The sequence below is a fragment of the Aulonocara sp. 'chitande type north' Nkhata Bay genome, linkage group LG1 (assembly GCF_057382095.1).
Source record: "Aulonocara sp. 'chitande type north' Nkhata Bay isolate Kocher_YH1m ecotype deep benthic linkage group LG1, A_spYH_male_GT1.1, whole genome shotgun sequence".
Taxonomy (NCBI): Eukaryota; Metazoa; Chordata; class Actinopteri; order Cichliformes; family Cichlidae; genus Aulonocara; species Aulonocara sp. 'chitande type north' Nkhata Bay.
Window position 1 is genome coordinate 37798279 of NC_141344.1, and position 22611 is coordinate 37820889.

The 22611-nt window shown below is 41.7% G+C and overlaps 1 protein-coding gene across 5 annotated transcripts; it reads right to left on the reverse strand.

The window, feature by feature from the left end:
* Positions 1-37: 37 nt before the first annotated feature.
* Positions 38-21771, reverse strand: kiaa0895l. 5 transcript variants are annotated; one of them, XM_086295155.1, is made up of 8 exons: positions 21547-21771; positions 20205-20960; positions 19972-20115; positions 19567-19699; positions 16906-17211; positions 4409-4506; positions 2897-2993; positions 2619-2761 (listed from the first exon to the last, which is right to left on the reverse strand). In XM_086295155.1, the coding sequence occupies exons 2-8, from the start codon at positions 20910-20912 to the stop codon at positions 2751-2753; spliced, it is 1497 nt and encodes a 498-aa protein (XP_086151281.1). In that variant the 5' UTR covers positions 20913-20960; positions 21547-21771; the 3' UTR covers positions 2619-2750. The 5 variants fall into 5 exon arrangements, with proteins under 5 accessions (XP_086151272.1, XP_086151281.1, XP_086151262.1 ...); XM_086295146.1 differs by lacking the exon at positions 2897-2993 and having other exon boundaries at positions 38-2761; XM_086295136.1 differs by having other exon boundaries at positions 2620-2993; positions 20205-20957.
* Between the last annotated feature and the right edge of the window lie 840 nt (positions 21772-22611).

Consider the following 22611-nt stretch of genomic DNA (forward strand, 5'->3'; position numbering starts at 1 on the left):
TCCCTTAGTTATGCTGCAATAGACTTAGGCTGCCGGGGGATTCCCATGATGCATTGAGTTTTTCCTTTCCAGTCACCTTTCTCACTCACTATGTATTAATAGACCTCTCTGCATTGAATCATATCTGTTATTAACCTCTGTCTCTCTTCCACAGCATGTCTTTTATCCTGTCTTCCTTCTCTCACCCCAACCGGTCGCAGCAGATGGCCGCCCCTCCCTGAGCCTGGTTCTGCCGGAGGTTTCTTCCTGTTAAAAGGGAGTTTTTCCTTCCCACTGTCGCCAAAGTGCTTGCTCATAGGGGGTCATATGATTGTTGGGTTTTTCTCTGTATCTATGAAGCGCCTTGAGGCGACTTTTGTTGTGATTTGGCGCTATATAAATAAAATTGAATTGAATTGAATTGCTAAACTAATTTCCCCTTGTGGGACAATAAAGAAATTGAATTGAATTGAATTAAAAATTAAAAATCCTGATTAGAGTTTGGTTTGTCCTGGTGAGTGATGTGCAACATGAAACAGACCAGAAACAGTGTATGTACATTTTAATAAATAAACTGGAAATTCAAGTTGTTTTCCACAAAATAACACTTCTGCAACATTCGTGCGTTTATAAATCGGTGCATTCGTTTAGGTGAAACCAGGCTGCCGTTAAGGTCAGATCTTAAATATCAGCTTATCACATGGCTAAAAACTTAAACACAGCAGAATATAATTGGGTTACATGTTGATCTTCAAATCCAAGTGTTTAAAATGCACCGTGTTTGTAGAGTTCACATGTTGGCCCGGTCTTTTCATCTTCAAGTTAAAAACTCAAGGCTAGTGTCGTGATGCTGCTGTGACCTGGTTCTTCTGGTTTCTCTGTGCTGACTGACAGCTTGGCCCAAAATGACTCACATCTAAAGTTTGAAGTGTCAAACACAATAAAAGCAGCTTACAAAACACATGGCTAGCTACAGCAGATGAGCGCTACACCCATTTAAGGCACACCCACTACACCCCTGTTTCCTCCTTAACAAGAGACTCAGTCTGGATGAGACGGTCTCAAAAAGCCCAACACAGTATTAAAAATGTTACTTCAGCACATTTTCCAATAAAGACAGACTTTTAGGGGAAATACCTACATTTGCTCTCTTGCAGAGTCATAAGAGACTGATTCCATCACAGAAAAGACTACGTTAAATATAAAGCCACAGCTAAAGGCCACCAACAGCGACACACTAATCGGGGAACGTTTAGCCTGGCTGGAACTGTAACTTAAATGTAATTTTTTGTGTGACTCTTTGTTTGCACCGAGAGAACTGAGCTTCAGTTTCACTGCTACAACGGGAATAAAGATCGTGATTCCTGGCCACAGGACTAACTATGAGTCATTAAGGTATTAAGCAGCATTGCAAAGCTCAACTGAAATATCAGGGACTTTGTTGTCATGACTCACTTGATATAGATTTTTATGGTATGACCAAGATTTACAGACCTAATTAGTTTGCATTTATGACCCCAAACGAGTGACTGAGCCCATCAGCTCAGCAGCAAAGTGTTTGCAGAGGTCAAAACAGAGACCTATTGTCACAAGTTCTGCAGTGACTTCATTTTTCCGGCCAGGACGTTTTTACTGTTTGTTTAGAAAAGACTGTAATTTTAGCACATAGCAAAAACCAGACTGATGAGGCTGATGTGCCAAGTAATGAAATACAGTATTTTTAGACAGACTCAGCTCAGGGTAAGCAAACCCTTATTTGCCTTCTTTAACACAAGCATAGAAGCGGTTTAACTACAAAGACATGACAATCCTATAAATCGTAATATAACTCTGCAAGTTATTCAATAAACGTAAGCAACCCAAAATGTCCAACCATTCCTCTGACATTTCAAAGGAAAATTTGGTTGTTGCGCAGTGGGGTGGAGTTGGGGTCAGGGTCTCGGGCACACATCACAGTAGCATACTGATAATCAAAGACCACCAAGGACACTGTTAAGACAGTGATAAAAGAGCTGATTATCTTCTTAATAACACTGATATTTTAATTATCCCTGGTGGAAGGTCAGACTGAGTCTGCTGGCACTTGATATCTTTAAGATTCATGGTCTCAGTTTTGAAATGTGTCCTTGGTGTCTTCTTTTTAAAATGCAAATAATCAAAGGCATAAAAACAACGCAGTCTAAAAAAGAACATATAAAGCTAATACCAGAAACATTCAGTCTGTTTTCTCAAAGTAAAAAAAAGAAAAACTTAAATAATTGCATAAATAAAGCTTGTGATTGTGAACATTTCTGTGATTATGAGTGAGTTTACATATATAAAGTTGATTACATCATAAAGTTTTAGTACTGAGGTAATTTCATAATAGCAGTAAAGGCGACGGCGCACAGAAACTGTACTTGGCTCTGTGGAAAAGCCACACAAACATGCATTGGACACAGGTGAAATGTAGATAGAGGTGTTAGTGTGTATGTCCCTTTTGTTCATGTCATTCAAGTTTTAAGAAAACAAAATTGCTCCAATAAAGCATCAGTAATACTGGATCTCTTAAGCAAGAATTGGGTCACCACATGGTAGAGTCTGAAGATCCTCCAGTTCCTCTTCTCTTTGGGTGGGATGGTCACGGTAGAAGGTGCTCCAGAGTTGAATCCTCAAGCTCATTGATGGTGATGATGTGGTCCAGATGTTGCAGGTACCGCTCCTGGTCTCGCATGAAATGCGGGATTCTAGTTTTGGAGAGCACTGCCAGATGTCGGAGTCTCTCCACATCTTCATAAGACACCTACAAATGTCAAGGGAGAAAGGACTCATGAACCGTCCAAACATAAAGCACTGCTCCCACACTTTTTTCAATATGTACCCTCAAATGACTGAAAACTGGTTAGTATGTTCATGAACAACACAGGCTCAAGCCTACCATTAACTGGAAACTGGTGGAAAACCAGGATCGCTGTCCACAGTGAAGCAAGTTTTATATAGAAATTTGCAGCTGCCCACATGGACGAGCCAAATACCTACTGGGGAAACGTTTTATGGTCAGACGATACAAAGACCGAGTTATTTGCCAACAATGACGAGAGATATATTTGGAAGAGCAAAGCGAGGCTTTCAAACCTAAGAACATTGCACTGGGTGGTGGTAGCATTATGCTCTGGAGCTATTTTGCTGACAGTGGTACACTGCATAAAGAGGATGATATAATGAAGGAGTAGGACTACCACCCACTTCTTGAACTTCACCTCAGATCTTCAGCTACGTGATTGACTCTTGTAAACAACAGGATGTTCCACAAAACAATGATCCCAACCATGCATCAAAGCTGGTTGTTCAATGGATAAAAAGCTTACTCCATTTGGGGCAGCAATTTATCCCTGCAATGAGTAGACACTCCACCCTTTTGTAACTGAGAACCATGGCCTAAGACTTTGAACCGCTGCAGTGTGAGCTGGAGGCCACCACCTGATGAAGCCAACAGCACCACATCACTTGCAAAAAGCAGACATGAGATTCTGAAGGCACCATAGCATCTATGTCAGGGTTGTGGGAGGGCTAAAGCCCATCCCGGCTGTCTAAAGGTGAGAGGCAGGGTGCACTCTAGACAGGTTGCCAGTCTGTTGCAGGGCTAACACATAGACACAGACAACCATTCACACCTATGGGCAATTTAGAGTTACCAATTAACCTATCCCCACTTTGGACTGTGGGAGGAAGCCGGAGTACCCGGGAAAACCCACACAAACACGGGGAAGAAACATGCAAACTCCACACAGAAAGCTCCCGGCCTGATAGTAGAACCGAACTCACGACCTTCTGTGAGGCAACAGTGCTAACCACCATGCCACCGTACTGCCCTAGCCACCAAAGCAGAAACCTTCAAACACCTTGCTGTGCCTAAAGATTATGTCCATAAAAACTATGAACAGAATCAGTGACAAAGGGGAGCAATGGTTATACAGAGAACAAATGGCTCAAAGCATCGGGCCGGACACCCCATACTCCCAAAGAACCCCCCACAGGACACTCCGAGGGATGTGGTTGAATGCTTTCTCCAAGTCCACAGAACATATGTGAACTGAATGTGCAAACTGCCATGCACCCTCAAATATCCTTGAGAGGATAAAGAGTTGGTGCCTAGTTCTGCAGGGTTCCAGGCTGCTGCAAGGAGCATGGTGGTTGGTAGCTGTTGAGGTGGTTATCCCCAAAACAGATGGGGGACCACATTCAACATAAACTCCAACTCATGTACCCAGTCCTTGAGTTTTACATTTATTCAATACTTCTGACCAAACTGTAGAAACCATGTGGAGGGCAGAGAGTGTACATATTATCACATATTGCAACACAATGAAGGGAGCTCAATGCCATGTATGATTTAATTTAATACTTCTGAATCTAATTCTAAGTCTTTTTTGTGGGTAGTCTGACTGACCTTGCCTAAAGAAGTTAACATTTTGAAGTCAATTGTCCTTCGATGCCGAAGAATCCGCAGGATCCCGTCCAGATACACCTGATCTTTGCTGAAGCAACCTAAGACAGAAATATACAAAAATAATAATCAAAGTTACAGATTACAGTTTTGAGTTCACTTTGATTTGCTCATTTAAAGGTCAACTGACACTTCTGATTGTTTAGCTCTTTAATTTAGCGAGATTAACAGAAGAGCTTGTAAAATGATGCTTACAGGATTTAAATAGCCTCTAACTTTTCAATTACGATTATTTGTCATGTTGCACAATTAAATCTTTTTTTCCAATTCAATTCAATTTTGTTTATATAGCACCAAACCACAACAGTTGCCTCAACGTACTTATATTGTAAGGTGAAGACTTAGCGTCACTCTGAGACAGGATGTTTCTCATTTTAGAGATATTCCATAAAATGGAAGAAAGCAGTTACATATTTGTTTGATACACACACTTGAGAAAATATCCTGGTCAGAAAGAACTCCAAGAGTTCTAAGATTTTCTAAGTTTTTCCAAGTTTCTCTAAGATTTTTTTAAGTAAAATCTTAGAAAAACTTGTTTTTACTCAGATTACTGATTTTCTAAATGATAGACAGATCCTGGAGATATTCCAGTCTGGATTTAGGGTGAACCACAGCACAGAGACAGCTCTCCTAAAGGTTTTAAATGATCTTAGATGTAACTGGGACTCCCAAAAGCTCTCAGTCCTGGTGCTACTGGATCTAAGCGCAGCCTTTGATACAGTAGACCACGCTATTCTTTTAAACAGACTGAAACACATGGTGGGCCTCTCTGGTGCTGTACACAACTGGTTCACTTTCTATCTCTCAGACAGAACTTTTATGGTGAGTATGGATACATGCTCCTCTAAGACCCATAAAATGACATGTGGTGTGCCTCAAGGGTCGGTTTTAGGCCCCGTACTTTTTAATTTGTATATGCTCCCTCTCGGCGGTGTCATCAGGAGGCATGGAGTGAACTTTCACAGTTACGCTGATGACACGCAGCTGTACATCTCCGTGTCTCCTGATGACACCAGACCAATGGATGCCCTTTTTAACTGTATCTTGGATATAAGATCTTGGATGGCAGAAAACTTTTTACAGCTTAACCAGGACAAAACTGAAGTTTTAATCATCGGTCCCGAGGCTCAGAGAGAGAAACTCTTGTCTAAATTAGAGGCATTTTCACTATGTCCTTCGCTACAAGTGAAAAACCTGGGTGTTATTTTTGACTCTGAGCTTGATTTTATCCCACATATTAAACATGTAACCAAAATTGGATTTTATCATCTAAAAAATATAGCCAGAGTCCGCCCTATTCTCTCTCGGGCCAACACAGAGATGTTGATGCATGCTTTTATTACCAGTCGCATTGATCACTGTAATGCCCTGCTCTCTGGTCTTCCTAAAAAGAATATTTCAAGTTTACAACTTTTACAAAACTCGGCAGCTCGTGTGCTGACGAAGACCAGAGGGCGGGCCCACATTACACCGGTTTTAGAATCGCTGCATTGGCTCCCCGTGTGTTTCAGGATCGATTTTAAAGTTCTTTTATTGGTTTTTAAATGTCTTAATGGTCTTGGGCCTTCTTATCTCTCAGATCTGCTTTTACCATATGAACCCTCGCGGACCCTGAGGTCCTCTGGTACTGGCCTTTTGATTGCCCCTAAAGTCAGGACACATACTCACGGAGAGGCAGCTTTTCAGTGGTATGGTCCTCGTCTGTGGAACAGCCTGCCGGAGGAGCTCAGGGCCGCAGAGAACGTACATGTTTTTAAGAACAGGCTCAAGACCCACCTTTTTAATTTAGCTTTTACTTAACGTTTATTTATTTTCTGCTTATTTATTCTATCCGGTTATTCTATTATTAATTTAGGCTTTACCTAATATTTATTGATTTTATTCTTATTAATTTTTTAATCTTCTTACTCTATTTATATTTATATTGTATCCCGTTCTTATTTATTTTATCGTTTTACCCTGTACATATCCTATTGTGTCATATCTCCAGTGTTTCCTCGGAGGGCGCTCTCTGCGCACCGGGGCTGTGATCGACCGTGGCTGCTGTGGCCCTGTTATAGTGTTTCTTCACTTGGCACATGCGTACCCAGCCCAATTTTACTCTTTAAGTGTGCGTGTGTGTGCGTGTGTGTGTGGGGGGAGGGGGGGATATGCGTGTATTCACATCGTTTATGTTAATGAGAGTGTGGCATAGCTGGACTGGCCGGTATGCCCGATGGCGATATTTTGTTTTTATGGGCCGATCGATTTGTCATGATCGACTCTGGGCTGGACCAATTACAGCCGAGGAGGTCGGATGCACCCTCCCCCTTGTTTAGCAATCTTATAGACGAACTAAAGAAAATGGAAAACAAAAAAAGGAAAGGAGGTGCAGAAAAAATTAGGGCCAAAAAGAAACAAGCCCTTCAGGCAGACGCTGCCAAATGTGTAAAAATAACTGAATTGTTTGGCGGTAGCTATGGCATAGCTTCCACAGATTTAGCAACATCAGCAAGTGGTGGAGGCCAGCAGGTGGATAAGGGAAAGGGGAGGCAAGAGGAGGAGAGACCCGAGGCGGCCGCCGGTCATAGTGGCAGAGGAACTGAACTTCAGGTAAGAAGTTATGACCTGCTGTCTATCTGTGTCAGATATAAACCAAGTTTAGTTGTAGTTTGTTTTCGTTGTGCTGACTTTTTACAGTCGCTTAGAATAACTGGTACTGCGTACTAGCTAGCATGACAGAGTTTATATACTGCTGGGCGGGTGCTATGAAGTTACTGATAGTAAATTTTATTTTATGCTTAAGGTTAGTTTCTCAAACTCCTCAAAATCTTAACAAATTGTGCCAATCCTTACATGTTGCACCAGGCTGATTTATCATCAAAAGTGGAGAAGTCTGTGACAGAGGAGACAGAAGAGCAGCAGAGAGAGATTGAGACTGAGAGATGACTTTATGTCATCCATGAGGGATGCATTTGACATATGTTTCACATATTATAGCCCAACAAGTTACTTATACCAATTTAAATACGAGCAATCAGTTTTTGGCAGACAATCAGTTTTTGGCACAACACCGGCTATTGCAGTTAATAATACAACAGCTTCTTGCCATTTTTTCTGTTTCTTTTTATCGCTGTGTAACTGAGTTCAATTGAAAGCCTGCATGCGCTAGTACCTCTTGCCACAAGTTCCCAGAATCCTTTGCGGATTTACCCCTGAATAACATCACATTTTTGTCCCAGTCCAGCCCTGGAGTGTGGGGAGTGAGTTGGAGGGTGGGGTGGGGTGGGCTGCTTTTAACCATGTAAAGCACTTTGTACTACTTTTTTTTTTTGTATGAAAAGTGCTTTATAAATAAAGATTGATTGATTGATTGATCCTTTGCAGTGTTACTGGGGGACAAAGTAATGCTATCCAGTGTAAGCCCCATTAAAAGCACCATATTTCAGAGATTTTTTAGGGCTGAGTAAAATAACAAAGAACTCCTTCGGGCTTTTTCCCAGTAAAGTTTTAATGGTGGTTACAGGAAAGCTGCTGCTTGTTTAAAACTGAGGGCTGCGTGGACTTAATGTTGTCAAACTTTTTATTCATGTGTTGCTCCTAAATATGTTTCTATTGCAGGGCCCTATTTCAGGAAGCCGGTTTAGAAAACTCAGAGAGAAAAACGATACTCAGGGTTGAGTAACCCCGAACTGTCCAACTCGGAATATTCGGTTTCAGAAAGGCTGATAACAATTAGTTCAGTCAACGCGGAGTTGCTCTAACCCCAAGTTAAACGCGCGCACGAGGATACATAAAGCCCTGATTAGTGGAGCACAGATTAAGCGAGTCACCATGGAGACGGAGGGAAAGAAGGCGCGGTCAATGTATTTTACAGCGCTTGAGGCCGAAATTCTGATGGCAGCATATGCCGATAACATGCAAATTTTGCGGAAAAAAAGTAACACAGCCTCAGCTGCAAAAGAAAGGGAGCATGCATGGCAAAACATAGCCGACAGAGTCAATGCGTGAGTGTTAATTTAAACATTGATCTAGGGATTTCCACCCATTTAACACGTTATTTTACTATATTTTATTTTATTTTTTAATTTATACATTTTATTTTGTGATGTGATGTGAGCGCAGGTGCAACCCAACAGGCCCCCAACGTTCCTGGCAGCAAGTAAAAATGAAATATAAAAATATAGTCCAAACAAGTAAGGTGTAATTGTATTATGAGCCATAGTGCTTGGTCTGTTTGTCCTATGTAAATCAATTGCAGTTAGAGGCTACATTAATTTCCCCTCTGTAAGCACTTATTGAAATTATCTGAGCACATTACAAGTACATATTTGCTTACTCTGTATGCTCAAATGTGACCCGTTATAGCCAACAGAAAAAAAGCGGAGGCCTGAAAAACAGGTGGGGGTCCTCCACCACCACCACTCACAGAGGCTGAGCAGTTGGCTTCCACATTTGTGATAATGTTGGCAGCATCACATATGATCTTCACAGTGCAGAGAACACAAATTAGCATCCATTACTATAATGAAATAATTTGTTAGTTTGAAATGCTACAGGGAACTATGTACCTGTACATTAATGCTGTGGAAAGACTTCCTGTTCACATAGTCTCCTTCATTTACTGAAGGAGCAATGATTGGAATGTGAGTGCCATCTATACAGCCAATCACGCCTGGGAACCGTGGGAATAAATGTAAAATTGAAGTAGTAGTTCAAGTATCACCACATCATGAATTAAGTTTTGTTCATCCTGATACCTGCAATTTTGTGGCATCCCTCTTTGATAAATCTTGTGGGTCTATGATCGGGGAACACCACAAACGAGTACAGGAGACGTTTCAGTGCAACTGTAACATTCCTGACTGCCCGACAGACGGTAGCCTTGGAAACGTGCTCAGCGTCACCAATATTATACAGAAAGCTCCCGTTTGCAAAAAAACGAAGTGCAATACAAATAATATGTACAGAACTGAGAGAATGTCCGCGATGTGTCACATGAGCAATATTAGGCCTGAGGATGTTATTCAAATAAATTATAGATTGTGCTGAAAAACGGTAACGTTCACACAGGAGATCATCAGGAAATGATAAAATGTCCGAACGCGCTCTAATCACTCTCTCCCGGTGGAGAGCTCTGCAGAGAATTTGGGCTTCAACATCTACTGGCTCTTCAAGGAAGGGGCACGCCATGTCTGACACTTCCCACAGTCAGGTTTCCGACAAAGAGGCGGAGAAAGTTAGGGTTAGTTGAAGTAAACCTGCTAGGGGGCAGGTTAGCTTCATGGAGTGTGTCGTCATAGTAACTCGCTCGGAATTAATCTAAACTCGCTTTGTGAAACCGAAAACCCAGAGTTTTCGTTAACTCAGGGTATACTTACTCAGAGTTTGCACTAAACCGGCTTCCTGAAATAGGGCCCGGGTCTCACTTGTGTTTAACACAATGGTGCACTACACAGCCGCGGATTTAACGAAGCATTGAAGCTAAGAATTTGGGTGGAGAATTTTTTTAACTTAAATAATTTGAATTACTCAAATTGTTGCAGCCCTACACAGTTTTATCTGAATTTAGCAGCAAAGATGACCAAAACTTTGAGGCCATCCAGGTCTTTATGTCTTTAAGACATTCCTGCAGGTTAACTAATTGGTGTGTGTTACCTGGCTTCATGGATAGATAGAGCTGGGTGTCATCTGCATAGCTGTGTAAATGTATGCTATGTCTTCTAATGATGCTGCCTAAGGGAAGCATGTGTAGTGTAAACAGAACTGGTCCTAGCACTGAACCCTGTGGAACTCCATAATTAACCTCAGTGAGTGAAGAGGACTCTCCATTTACATGAACAAATTGGAGTCTATTAGATAGATATGATACAAACCACTGCAGCGCAGTACCTGTAATACAGTCCCAATTCAATTCACACTTGAAAAATGTAGAAAAAACATAAATAAAAAAATCATATTTTGCATGTTTAGATCTTAACAAGGTTCCAAGTACAGCTTCAACATGCAACAAAAAGAAATGTGAGAGAGACAAAACATTTTTTTGAGCATGCAGTTTATTGAAAACAATGCTTAAATTAAAACAGGCTGTTTTACAGCTGATCAAGGTTTAGGATGTTGAGATTTAAATATATATTTTAAGGCTTATTTTCTTATTATATTGTTTTATGTACTTTAATAATGAAGGTTTGTACAGCAAGGCCACTTTTCAGCAAGGAAATTACTTTTACACTGTTAAATGTTTATATAGCTTTAATGCACATAAAAAAACAGCTGCTTGTTTAAGTAAAATAAATGGATGGGTTTTTTTTACGCTAGTAAAGTTGTGGATTTGTATTTTGTCTCGCAGAAATTATATCGTCAGTTATATCGTTATCGCAAATTTTCAAATATATATCGTGATATTACGGTGGCCCTGAGAGGCCAAACAGATTGCAACTTCAGAAAACACTTGCAAAAAGAAAAATGCTGCAAAAAGAAAAACACCTGCAAAAAGAAAAACACCGCAAAAAGAAAAACGCTGCAAAAGCACACACAACACAACAGTAATGTTTCTGGGGAGACAATAACCGGACGGACCAGTTGCACGAACCAAAACATGCTAACAAGTGCACTGGGACTGGGAGACACTTCAAAGTGGAAGCGGAGCAGCCAAAGAGTAAACTTTCAAAAGTAAGTTCTGAATATTATGTCACTTATTTATGTGCAAATGTTTAATAATGAAGAACATTAAAACATTACTGTTGGCCACATGCCGGCAAAGTTATGTGACATTAGCGATGTTTGTACTTTCAGTGTTTACTTTGTTTTAAAGCCTTTACTTTATACGCCGTTAGATAGTCAACCTTAATCTTACAGAGAATCTGATGATTTTATGGATAATTAAAGTCAGTCATATATCCACAAACACAACAGGCTGAAAGTCAGTGATGCTGCTCGGTTTGCAGTCCTGAATATCACGGCACAAGCAAGATTCACTGCACTGTTAATGTTAGCTATGTTATATTGCTGCCTCTGTTCGGAGGTGTCGAGCCAAATGGACTTTAACGTGTGTTTGAACGAGCTGACGGTTCACTCGTTAAGCTGAAAGAAAGATGCTTTAATCACAGCAGTCACACGTGTGTCCACTGTACCATCTGGGAACTCTACTTGTTTACACTCGTAATAACACAAACACTAAATCCCCCTTCTCTGGTGCTGTTGTGTAGCAGTGTGTACACCTAAGACTGCCACCTGTCTGTCTGTCCTGCACTCTCTCTCTTTTTTTCTTTCTCTCTGATTGTGGAATAAAAGTATGAACATGTGTTTATAAGTTACACTTGTGTTTGAATCCTGCAGCTTATCACACATTTCATTTCCATGTGTGACGACTGCAAGTGTCCAGAGTGAGGACAGACTGAGGGAGCCACTGCTGCACATCATCTGTGAGGCTTTGCACCCCTGATGATCCACCAGGACAAACTCAGCAGTGTGTGAGGAAGAGGAGGAGGAAGAGCCAGCAGCAGCTGACAGATGGAGAGAATAGACAGACTGTCCCCTGTTTGTGAAGGACTGCTAGAAAAGTTTAAAATAACTAATTGTCTGTCCTGAATCAGTCTTATTAGGTAATGTTCAAATAATTTTATCATTCCAGTGTTTTCAGTGTGGGAGAAAGTACTCAGGGCCTTCAAGTTACACACTATGAAAGGCAGCAACAAGTTTAATGTTCAGAAACCTAAAGTTTGTATCAGCAGCAGAATGGAGCTAAAAATAAATGTTGGTTTCAGTTCTATGAAGCTTTGAGTATTTTGGATTAGTAGCACTGCTGTGTTTGTTGCATCATATTGCTGTAATTGTTTATATGCTTTATATATTCTGAGCTAAGTTGATCTATAGTGTTACATCATATTCTATAAGGATGTTATGTGTTTGTAGACTTTCTGCCCAGTTTGACCCATTTAGCAGACGTCAGCCTGTTTACGGCTCTGATGTCTATTCTGTATGACTTAAAGCAGTTATGACATGGTCTGATTTTCTTACCCAATAAAGGAATATTTCATATATCAGTCTACTCTTCATTCTATCAGAAACAGTTATTACAGCTCGCACATTTGCTTTTTCCACACATATATATAAGCATTGAGCCAAATTTAATAATGCCAACATATTAAAAGAACAATATTTGTCTCTTATATATAATACATCTATAGATACACTGTCAAAGATACTTGTCTTTAAGTGAAGATTTAAGGTGATAGGAAATATAAATAAATGCAACTTGAATCTTTACTGAAGCTCAGAGTTCATGTTCACTGCTGTAATAACTAATAATGATTAATATAATATTGGCCATATTATATTTACATTACCAAAGTGAGATGACTTTAGTCTCATGAACAACATTAGCTAATTGTTATTTACTAGCTAATCTTAAATGACTGCTCAGTATAGAAATGAAGCCCAAAAATCATGTTTTACAGTCCTGTGGTCTCAGCCTCAGATACTTATCACATCACACACAGCTCATGTAGAAACAAATGTACAAAATATGTTCTCCTTCATTTCTGTCAAACAAAGCTGTATAAAACGTTTCCAGCTGTTAGTATCATGGTTGCTAGGCAACCTGGGCAGCGCGACGGAGGCTAGACCATCCCATTTCACAAGCCTACAAGCCTCGCACTTCCGGCCTCAGCGGTCTTTGAGTACGCGGCCCTTGAGGACCGTTAAGGCTGCGTACTTTAAGGCTGCAGAAGGCTGAATTTTGATACAGCCGTACATACATGTTTTGGTTCATGCAACTGGTCCGTCCGGTTATTGTCTCCCCAGAAACATTTCTATTGTGTTGTGTGTGCTTTTGCAGCGTTTTTCTTTTTACAAGTGTTTACTGAAGTTGCAGTCCGTTTGGCCTCTCAAGGCCACCGTATAATATATATTTTTGGCCATATCGCCCTGCCCTACATGATTCCAAAAATTTTTTTACAAATAAATAACTGCAAAGTGGGGTGTGCGTAATTATTCAGGCCCCTTTGGTCTGAGTGCAGTCAGTTGCCCATAGACATTGCCTGATGAGTACTAATGACTAAATAGAGTGCACCTGTGTGTAATCTAATGTCAGTACAAATACAGCTGCTCTGTGACGGCCTCAGAGGTTGCCTAAGAGAACATTGGGAGCAACAACACCATGAAGTCCAAAGAACACACCAGACAGGTCAGGGATAAAGTTATTGAGAAATCTAAAGCAGGCTTAGGCTACAAAAAGATTTCCCAAGCCTTGAACATCCCACGGAGCACTGTTCAAGCGATCATTCAGAAATGGAAGGAGCCCTATGGCACTAGGGCTGGGCGATATGGCCTAAAAACCATATCACGGTATAATTTGAAGCATGTGCGGTAACGATATATATCGCGATATATTCTTTTCTTCTCTATAATGTATTTTACACACTACAAGGTGCACTTGAAATCCTTTAATTTTCTCAAAAATCGAGAGTGTGCCTTGTGTATGAATTCTGGTTGTGCTTAGTGACCGCGAACCGATTTTATGTGGTACATGGCGCACAGAAATCTGTCAAAAAATGTTTTAGTACGACTTTGGTAAGCTATGAAGGCGCACTGCTTGATGGATTGCCAGAGCATTACGGCTACTGTAGTCTAGAGCCTCACGCAGTGTTGGCAACTCCTCAGTAAGGAAAATCACTATTGGCTGTCCAAAAAGTCGCTAGAAGTCGCCAAATGACGTAATTGCCTAATTTGCATAATAGGTCATGCTAATGTAATTGTAACCTACGTTGTTGGAGAGAGAAATAACATCGTGAAAGAGACAAAGTGAGTAAAAAATTTCCTAAATGCATTTAGAATTTACTACAAATTAAATTTCTTATAGCAATTATTGTTTTTTATACATATTATACATGGTTATGCTGAGGATATGTCGCCCAGTTTCCACTGGAAATGCCTTTTGGTTAAACTGTCAGCAAGGAATTTGCATTTGCACTGTTAAATTTTTATATAACTTTAATGCACATAAAAAACAGCTGCTTGTTTAAGTGAAAATACATTGATGGGGTCTTTCACACTAATAAAGTTGTGGAATTGTAAAGTATTTTGTCTCGTGTCAATTATATCGTCAGTTACATCGTTATTGCAAATTTTCAAATGTATATCGTGATAAATATTTTTGGTCATATCGCCCTGCTCTACTTCAAGGGTTATTCCAAGTAGGCTTGGTGGTTAGCACTGTTGCCTCACAGCAAGAAGCTCCTGGGTTCAAATCCACCATCAGGCCGGCATCTTTCTGTGTGTGGTTTGCATGTTCGCCGCGTGTTTGCGTGGGTTCTCCCCTGGTGCTCTGGTTTCCTCCCACAGTCCAAAGACATGCAGTTAGTGTGGATAGGTTAATTGCCCATAGGTGTGAATGTGAGTGTGATTGGTTGTCTGTGTGTTAGCCCTGTGACAGACTGGCGACCTATCCAGGGTGTGCCCTGCCTCTCCCTAAGACCGCTGGGATATGCTCCAGCCCCCCCACGACCCTAAAAAGGACAAGCGGAAGCAAATGGATGGATGCCTTTCAAGGACTAAAGAGTTAGGACTATTATGGGACATTAGGTTTTCAGAAATAGGATTTTAATAATATCTACATATTAGCCAATTTGCACATATTTCCAAAATTTAAATGTGAACAATCTGAACATTGAAGTTGAGGTTTTCATAATTCTCATTTTATCATTTATCTCTGCTGAAAAAGAACCCTAAACTGATATTAATGAAACCAAAAAACCACCACCACAGTCCACAGAGGCATGGTGTAGTTGAGTGCTACACTGACACTTGACAGCTAATCACTAGTGCTGTCAGCGTTACACTCGTTAAAAAGATCTTAACGCCATAACCGCATTAACAAGCTAACCACACTAACGCGTTGACAGCATGCAGCCCCACGCACGGGGCGACTCGCTAACGGAGATTTGCCGCATTAATGCAGTCATGGCATTAATGTCATTTTGACGAGATTAACGCTGACAGCACTAGTAGTTAGCTGTGTTAAGTGGTGTACAGTGGTGTAAAAAAGTGTGCGCTCCCTTTCTGATTTCCTATTTTTTTTGTATGTTTGTCACACTTAAATGTTTCAGATAATCAGACAAATTTAAATATTAGACAATGCTAACACAAGTAAACACTAAATGTAGTTTCTAAATGAACGTGTTTATTATCAAGGGGAAAGTCCAAACCTATATAGGGAGTGGCACTGAAAGAAATAAAAACATTTTTCTTGTAACATGTAAAATTAGAAACTTCCTGTCTCAGAGTGATGTTAAAAAACGAGTTTGCGCATTTATACTATCAGGAAGTCCTAAAAACTCCCTGAAAAGCCTTCAGCTAATCCAAAATGCTGCAGCAAGAGTCCTGACAGGGACTAGAAAGAGAGAGCAGATTTCTCCTGTATTGGCTTCCCACATACAAGGTCTTGAATAATCAGGCCGTATCTAACCGTGCCACCCCGTTAGAGCTCTTTGCTCTCAGACTGCAGGCTTACTTGTAATTCCTAGAGCATAGGTGTCAAACTCTGGCCCGCGGGCCAAATTTGGCCCGCAGCCTAATTACATTTGGCCCGCGAAGCCATACCAAATTACTATTAGAGCTGGCCTACTGGTATTATACAGCTAATATATATATTGTTTAGTATTAAGCTTTGCTTGTTCCATATTCAGTTTTTCAGCAAAACGTGTTTGAGTCCATAAGAAAAGATTCATTCTTATATCTGGAGGAATAAATATATTTTAATAAATATTAACGTTAGCCCGCGACTTTGTTCCAGTTTTGAATTTTGGCCCACTGTGTATTTGAGTTTGACACCCCTGTCCTAGAGTATTTACGAGTATTTTTTGGCAAACAGCAAAATTCATGCTTTTGTCTCATCAGTCCACAGAGTATTTTCCCAAAAGTCTCGGGGATCACCAGAATGTTATCTGGCAGCTTTAGACGTGGCTTTATAACCTTTTATAGCCGGGCTTGTTTGTGAACAGGTGTGGCGATAATCAGGCCTGGGTGTGGCTGGGAAACTGAACTCGTAAATGCTTCCAAAGATGCGATACACCACAGTTACTTGATGTTTAATTTGTGTTTATTTGTGTTATCTTTGTCTAATATTTAAATTTGTTTGATCATCTGAAACATTTCAATATGACAAACATCATGAAAACACGTTTTCACAGTTTTTCGCTGGGATCATTTTGTGGATTACAGGCTTTATGTTTGGGTGTTCATATTATTATATTACAGGTTATTTTAGGCTTTTTCCCCACTCAGGAGAGACTCATTATAGAAGAAAAAAAATCCTAAATAGTCAAAGTTAATCACTGCATGAAATCCTAACCTGATACTGTTACATTTCATTGCATTCAATCTTATAGGTTTTGCCTAGGAAAATGCCAAGTCTATTAATTTTACATGTTTCTTGTGTGTGTTTGTGCGTGCACGCTCACCGGGCTGCGAGGTGTCCGTCTGTCCCCTCTTGGCTCGCAGGCAGTACTCCCAGCGGACGTCCGGGTCCTGGACGAACCGTGCTATGTGGCTGAAGAGCTGGCTGAAGCTCATGCTGGTGGCGTGGTACACTGTGTAGTAGAGCAGAGCCGCGCGCCACAGGTAGGGCTGTTTCCGTAGCAGCACACTGTGCAGGCTGGCCAGGCCCTCCTCTGTGGGATTAGCTGGTTTAAGTCCAAACTGCTTCCTGCCTTCGGCGGTGGCCCATGGCTGCACGCTGTTGTTCACACCTCGCAGATAATGTGTGCCTGAGAGGAAGGAAAGCTGCTGCAGTCACTTTGCTGGCCCTCCATGCTGTCTGCACATGCTTCACACTGTAGTTTGATAAAACACATATCTAAAAACCACTCTGTCAGATGTACCACTGTGGTTTGACCCAAATGCTACCAGCATGCTAACTGGCATGCAGTAACAGTGATTTTTTTAGCCCAGGGCTGATGAGGGCATTACACTGAACTCTCCCGCAGATTAATTTGTAATCTGGGAAAAATCTGGTTCTTTCAGGAATCAGCACGAAGGTGCAGACCGGTGAGAAGAACAGATTCTCATAACAGCAGGAAATCTCTGAACAGACATGGGTGGGTTTGGAGCAGGCACACTGTAACTCCCAATATCACAGGCTCCATCAATTCAAACTTTATTTGACATAGAGAACATACAACTTTATTAACAATCAGATCCTCAGCAGTCTGCTGCAGTGCTATGTGCACACTTGTATACATATACAGGGTGGGCCATTTATATGGATACACCGTAATAACATGGGAATGGTTGGTGATATTAAAGTCCTGTTTGTGGCACATTAGTATATGTGAGGGGGCAAACTCCTCAAGATGGGTGGTGACCATGGTGGCCATTTAGAAGTCGGCCATCTTGGATACAACTTTTGTTTTTTCAATAGGAAGAGGGCCATGTGACACATCACACTTATTGGTAATGTCACAAGAAAAACAATGGTGTGCTTGGTTTCAACGTAACTTTATCCTTTCATGAGTTATTTACAAGTTTCTCTTTGTTCACAGTCATTGACATGTCGAAGAGGTTAACACGTGAGGAGCGGATCGAAATTGTGTTGATATCTGGTGAACGCAGTAACCGGGTCATTGTAGCAGATTTCAATGCAAGACACCCTACGAGACCACCCATCTCCCATGCTACAGTTAGCAAACCGCTTGCTAAGTTTCGTGAAACTGGTTCAGTGTTGGATTTGCCAAAATGTGGACACAAGAAAACTGTCACTAATGAAGAAACATCAGTGGCTGTCCTAGCTTCATTCAGCAAGAGCCCACAGCGTAGCACTCGCCGCATGTCACTGGAGAGTGGCATTAGTCGAACATCGGAGGATATTAGCTACTCACAAATGACACCCTTACGAACTCCAGCTACTGCAGCATCTCAATGAGGATGACCCAGATTGGGGCACAGAATTTGCAGAATGGGCAAAACAAAAATTGGAACAGGACCCTCAGTTCACGCAGAATATTTTGTTCAGTGATGAGGAAAAGTTTTATGTGAATGGTGAAGTTAACCAACAAAATCACCGCTATTGGTCTGACACTAACCCACATTGGATGGATCCCTCCAAGACTGTTGGAACAACAAAAGTGATGGTTTGGTGTGGTATATGGGGTACACAGATAGTGGGTCCATTCTTCATCAATGGAAACCTCAAGGCCACTTGAAGTTTAGCAACTGACTGCTGATTCAACCACAGACATTTATTAAAGTATAGCCAGCATGACACCATTTGTCAGTTTGTTGTCTACCATTCTGACACCGCCAGGCTAACTGTATGAAAACGCAGCCCCGTGCTGTTGTCATGAAGTTGAAAATTTGTTATAAACACCAAAATATAGATTGGTGTACACATGTTTAATTCTGCTGTAAGGCTGGGTATTTTAACACAGGAGTCTTTAAGGACCGACTCACTTTCGTGGCTAGGCTCTGGTGGCAGTTTCTGACACATTAGAACAGTCTTCATTTTTCTGCTCTGGGAGCTGCAACTCAAGCTCAATCAAATCATTTGACTAGAGCTTATAATAAACCAGCGGTCCCCAACCTTTTTTGTGCCACCGACCGGTGTGGTGGATAAATACAGCAAAATAAAATGATACGACTGAGACAAAAACATGTGGTAGTTTGTAAATATAATAATAAACATGAATTCACTGTGTAAATGTGTAACTTTATTAGCAGCGTCCTCCTGACAACAACACTGAGAGTAACATCCTCCTCTCTGCCCCTTAATGCTCTCCGGTCGCTATGGTAACGCATAAATATTTCTTTCAAAATAAGACGCACAGCTACAACACGGGAAAGACCCGGGGAAACAGAGTTAACGAAAAAAAACCATGAAAAGTTTGAAAACCATAAATTTCACACCCGAGCCTCAACTCTCGCGGACCGGTACCAAACTACTCAGAGACCCGGTACTGTTCCATGGCTCGGGATTTGGGGACCACTGTTATAAACCATAAATGATGTCAGCCATATTAACAATAACAATAATAATAATCAATTACCTCTTTGTGTCACAACTGCTATGGGGAATAGAAACCATGTGGAAAGACTTCTACCAAGCTTACGTATTATTATCTGCTCACCGATCTCATGTCTCAGCATTCCCTCCAGCCAGTGCTGTCGAGCCCCAGATAGGTTAATGGTCAGAGTAGGACGACAGCTTTCCACCACCATCACAGCCTGAGACAGCAGCTCTTCAGATAGACGCACAACAACCTGGAGACACAAACACGCACACAAAATCATCAGATTTTGCTCATCGGCTGCTTTGTGGAAAGTCATTCAGCTAAATCAGTCACAGGGTTCAAGTAATCCTGTAGATGTAGGTTTACTGTTAGCTTGTCACTTCTGCAGCTGTTCTGTCACATTACTGTCTCACCAAAAACACTTCTGGGGGGGGGGGGTTGTTTGCTTTTTCAGCATTTTCAGCATTCAGCCAATGGACACAATATAGCAGAGATATACTGAAATCTGGCTACTGCACTCACCTCCCCCACACAGCCCTCTTTCTGCAGGTATTTGCGCACAGCAGCCCACACCTGACTTTTAGGCAGAGCGCTGCCACCAGTCACCTCCTCAAAGTTCTCATAGGAGCCAAACTTCCTCAGGACACACTCCATGATCCCAACTGCCTGCAGTTAAACACATCATCATCATTATCATCATCCTCATGATCTCATGAGCTCAGAGCTGACTGTTAGACTGGTTGAATGTGACACACCTGTTCAAGAAAGAGACCCGAGCCTTCTCTGTACTTGTCCAGCACGCTCCTGGGCTCAGGCTGCGCATACTCAAACTGAGGCTCATACTTGTAGTCAGACTGGAAGAAAGCCTGCTTCTCCTGCTCCAAGTTTAGAGGTCTGAGGGCAACGAGCAGGCAGGGCCTGGTGGCTGTAGGGAGTGTTGAACCACCCACTCCTTTAGCAATATGAGGGAGGGAGGTGGCCGGTCGCATTTGCCCCTTACTGCCCCGCAGCCCCAGGGAGTAGTTCACGGAGCAGGTGCTTTCACTACGGCGCATCCAGCCACTCACTCCCAGGCTGGGGCTGGTCAGGCTACGAGCCGGGGGGGAGGGGGCAGCCGTACCACTGCGCCAAGGAGGCTGTAGGATCCTCCGGTCCACCATCTGCTCCTGAGACCCTCTCATGCGCTGGGATGTCACCTCCAGGCTGAGGGGCCTCCGGAGTGGCGTTCTGGATGCAGTCCCACATTTTGATGACGATGATGTTGATGATCTTCTCTGTACTACCTGGCTGCTGCAGCTCGTCGGGGCTGCGAGCCCGTTGTGTGACACTGTCTCCCTTTTTGTGACGCCGCACCTTTTAACAGCTTTGGGTGGATCTTCTCGAGCGTCTGTTTTCAACAGGTCCCCAGCACTTCTTTCACCCTCGACCCGATCCATGAAGACTGCGCCCAAGTCCAACACCATCACCACAGTAGCTGCTCCTCAGGCTGCACCTCGCTCAGCCCCGCGCTGCTGTAACAATAGCAAGATTAATGCACACCACTCAGTTTATTAGACTTATTATTCTTATTATAGACAAGCATATAATAAAGCCTATATACGGACATATAAATCCATATATATGGAAAAAAATAATATTTGGAAATATGAAATGAAATAACATAAATTCCCAATTTTATTACTAAGAGCCAATAAACCAACCACTCAAAAATCCCATCATCATATGTATCTAAACTCCTTTAAAACAAATGTAATGAAGGTTTCCAGCTTCTTCATTGAGACTGATAAATGTGTGAGTGTACCACTGTGTGTTCATGTTGCTGGGTGTGAAAGGACAGGAAAATGGGGCTGTGAGAGTTGATCCAATGAGTGGCAGCAGATGATATCCGTGCACACACAAAAAATAAAAACAGAAAACGGCAGCGCTCAGCTCCTGCGACAATAAAACTTGTGATAAGCAGTTTAGAGCTTCTCCGTGGAGTTAGCTGCCATTAGAGTTTTACAGTAACGTTTCTTATTGGAGGAAGACAAATACAAAAAATCAGTTCCCTGCAAGCCTTTAACTACCCAAACAAATAAAAAGAAGTCAAACACTAACCAAGCGGCGAGACTTCTGCGGAGGATGTGCAAATTTTAGCCTTTCCGTCCACTCATCCCGGCGGCAGCTCCACGCAGCCGGAGCGGAGCTCTCTTCAGTCGGTGTGATAACAATAATAAGCGGATAGCGGTTCAGTGAGGAGCGGGGCCTGAGGCGGCTGCCTGGGCCGGCCAGGAAGCGGCGGTTGAGTTGGAAGATTTGACGCGTCACGCAGTGTACGCCGTCCATGACGCTCTCCTGCGTCATTACGTACAAAGCGGAGAGGGACGGGACGGGAACCTGATGGAATCCACTGACAAATTAGCTATCAAGCTACCTCAACTATGACAACTAAACACCATTAGCATTAGCCATGAGCTACATAGCGAAAGCTCTCTTCACACAAATAATAACGGTATTCAGTTTAAAAACAATAACAACGAAGAATAAGTGAAAATACAACAACAAGCAAAAACAAAGCTGCTTATCCATAGACTGTATATGAAAGATGGTGACAGGCACTGTGACCTCACAAATTAGATAGTAAAGTCCTTCGAAAAGATAATGTAAGGAAAACTGCCACTTTCCAAGACTTCCAGGGGCTCTGTGGAGGTGCAGCTTTTTGTTTTGGACGTTTGCTCCACATTGGATCAGAGGCATCCTAAGATGTTACTCTGAGGAGGAGATTCATCGAGGCACTGAGAGAAAACTAAACTATATGTAACTTTTGACAAGTAAATACTGGAGTTTGTCTATAATCTCCTATATCTAATATATTGGAGGAATTAACACAACAGGAGGATTATATCAATTACTGCTACAGCCACTACTGAATGGATTTAAACACAGCCCAACAGGCCATCCCAAAGCCTTTTAAACAAAGGAAGACTTTTGGAAGCACCTAATTAATTAGATTAAAATCAGAGAAAATATATACTCGTCCTATAAAAAAGCAAAAACAGCAAGAACTTGATAATAGATTTGAGGAAAAATCAGTTGTCACACTCCTATTCCAGAGAAGAATCTTAATCAGAATACTTTAAAGTATGTAAGTAAGTAAAATGTGATTTATATAGCACCTTTCAA

What these genes read in the sequence shown, in the direction of transcription:
- kiaa0895l (XM_086295136.1), bottom strand. Translation starts at nt 20,912, where the DNA reads ATGGTGTTGGACTTGGGCGCAGTCTTCATGGATCGGGTCGAGGGTGAA. An exon ending in AAGAGGGCTGTGTGGGGGAG is followed by an intron (nt 19,700 to 19,971) that starts GTGAGTGCAGTA and finishes TTGTGTCTCCAG; the next exon opens with GTTGTTGTGCGTCTATCTGA. An exon ending in AATGCTGAGACATGAGATCG is followed by an intron (nt 17,212 to 19,566) that starts GTGAGCAGATAA and finishes CCTTCCTCTCAG; the next exon opens with GCACACATTATCTGCGAGGT.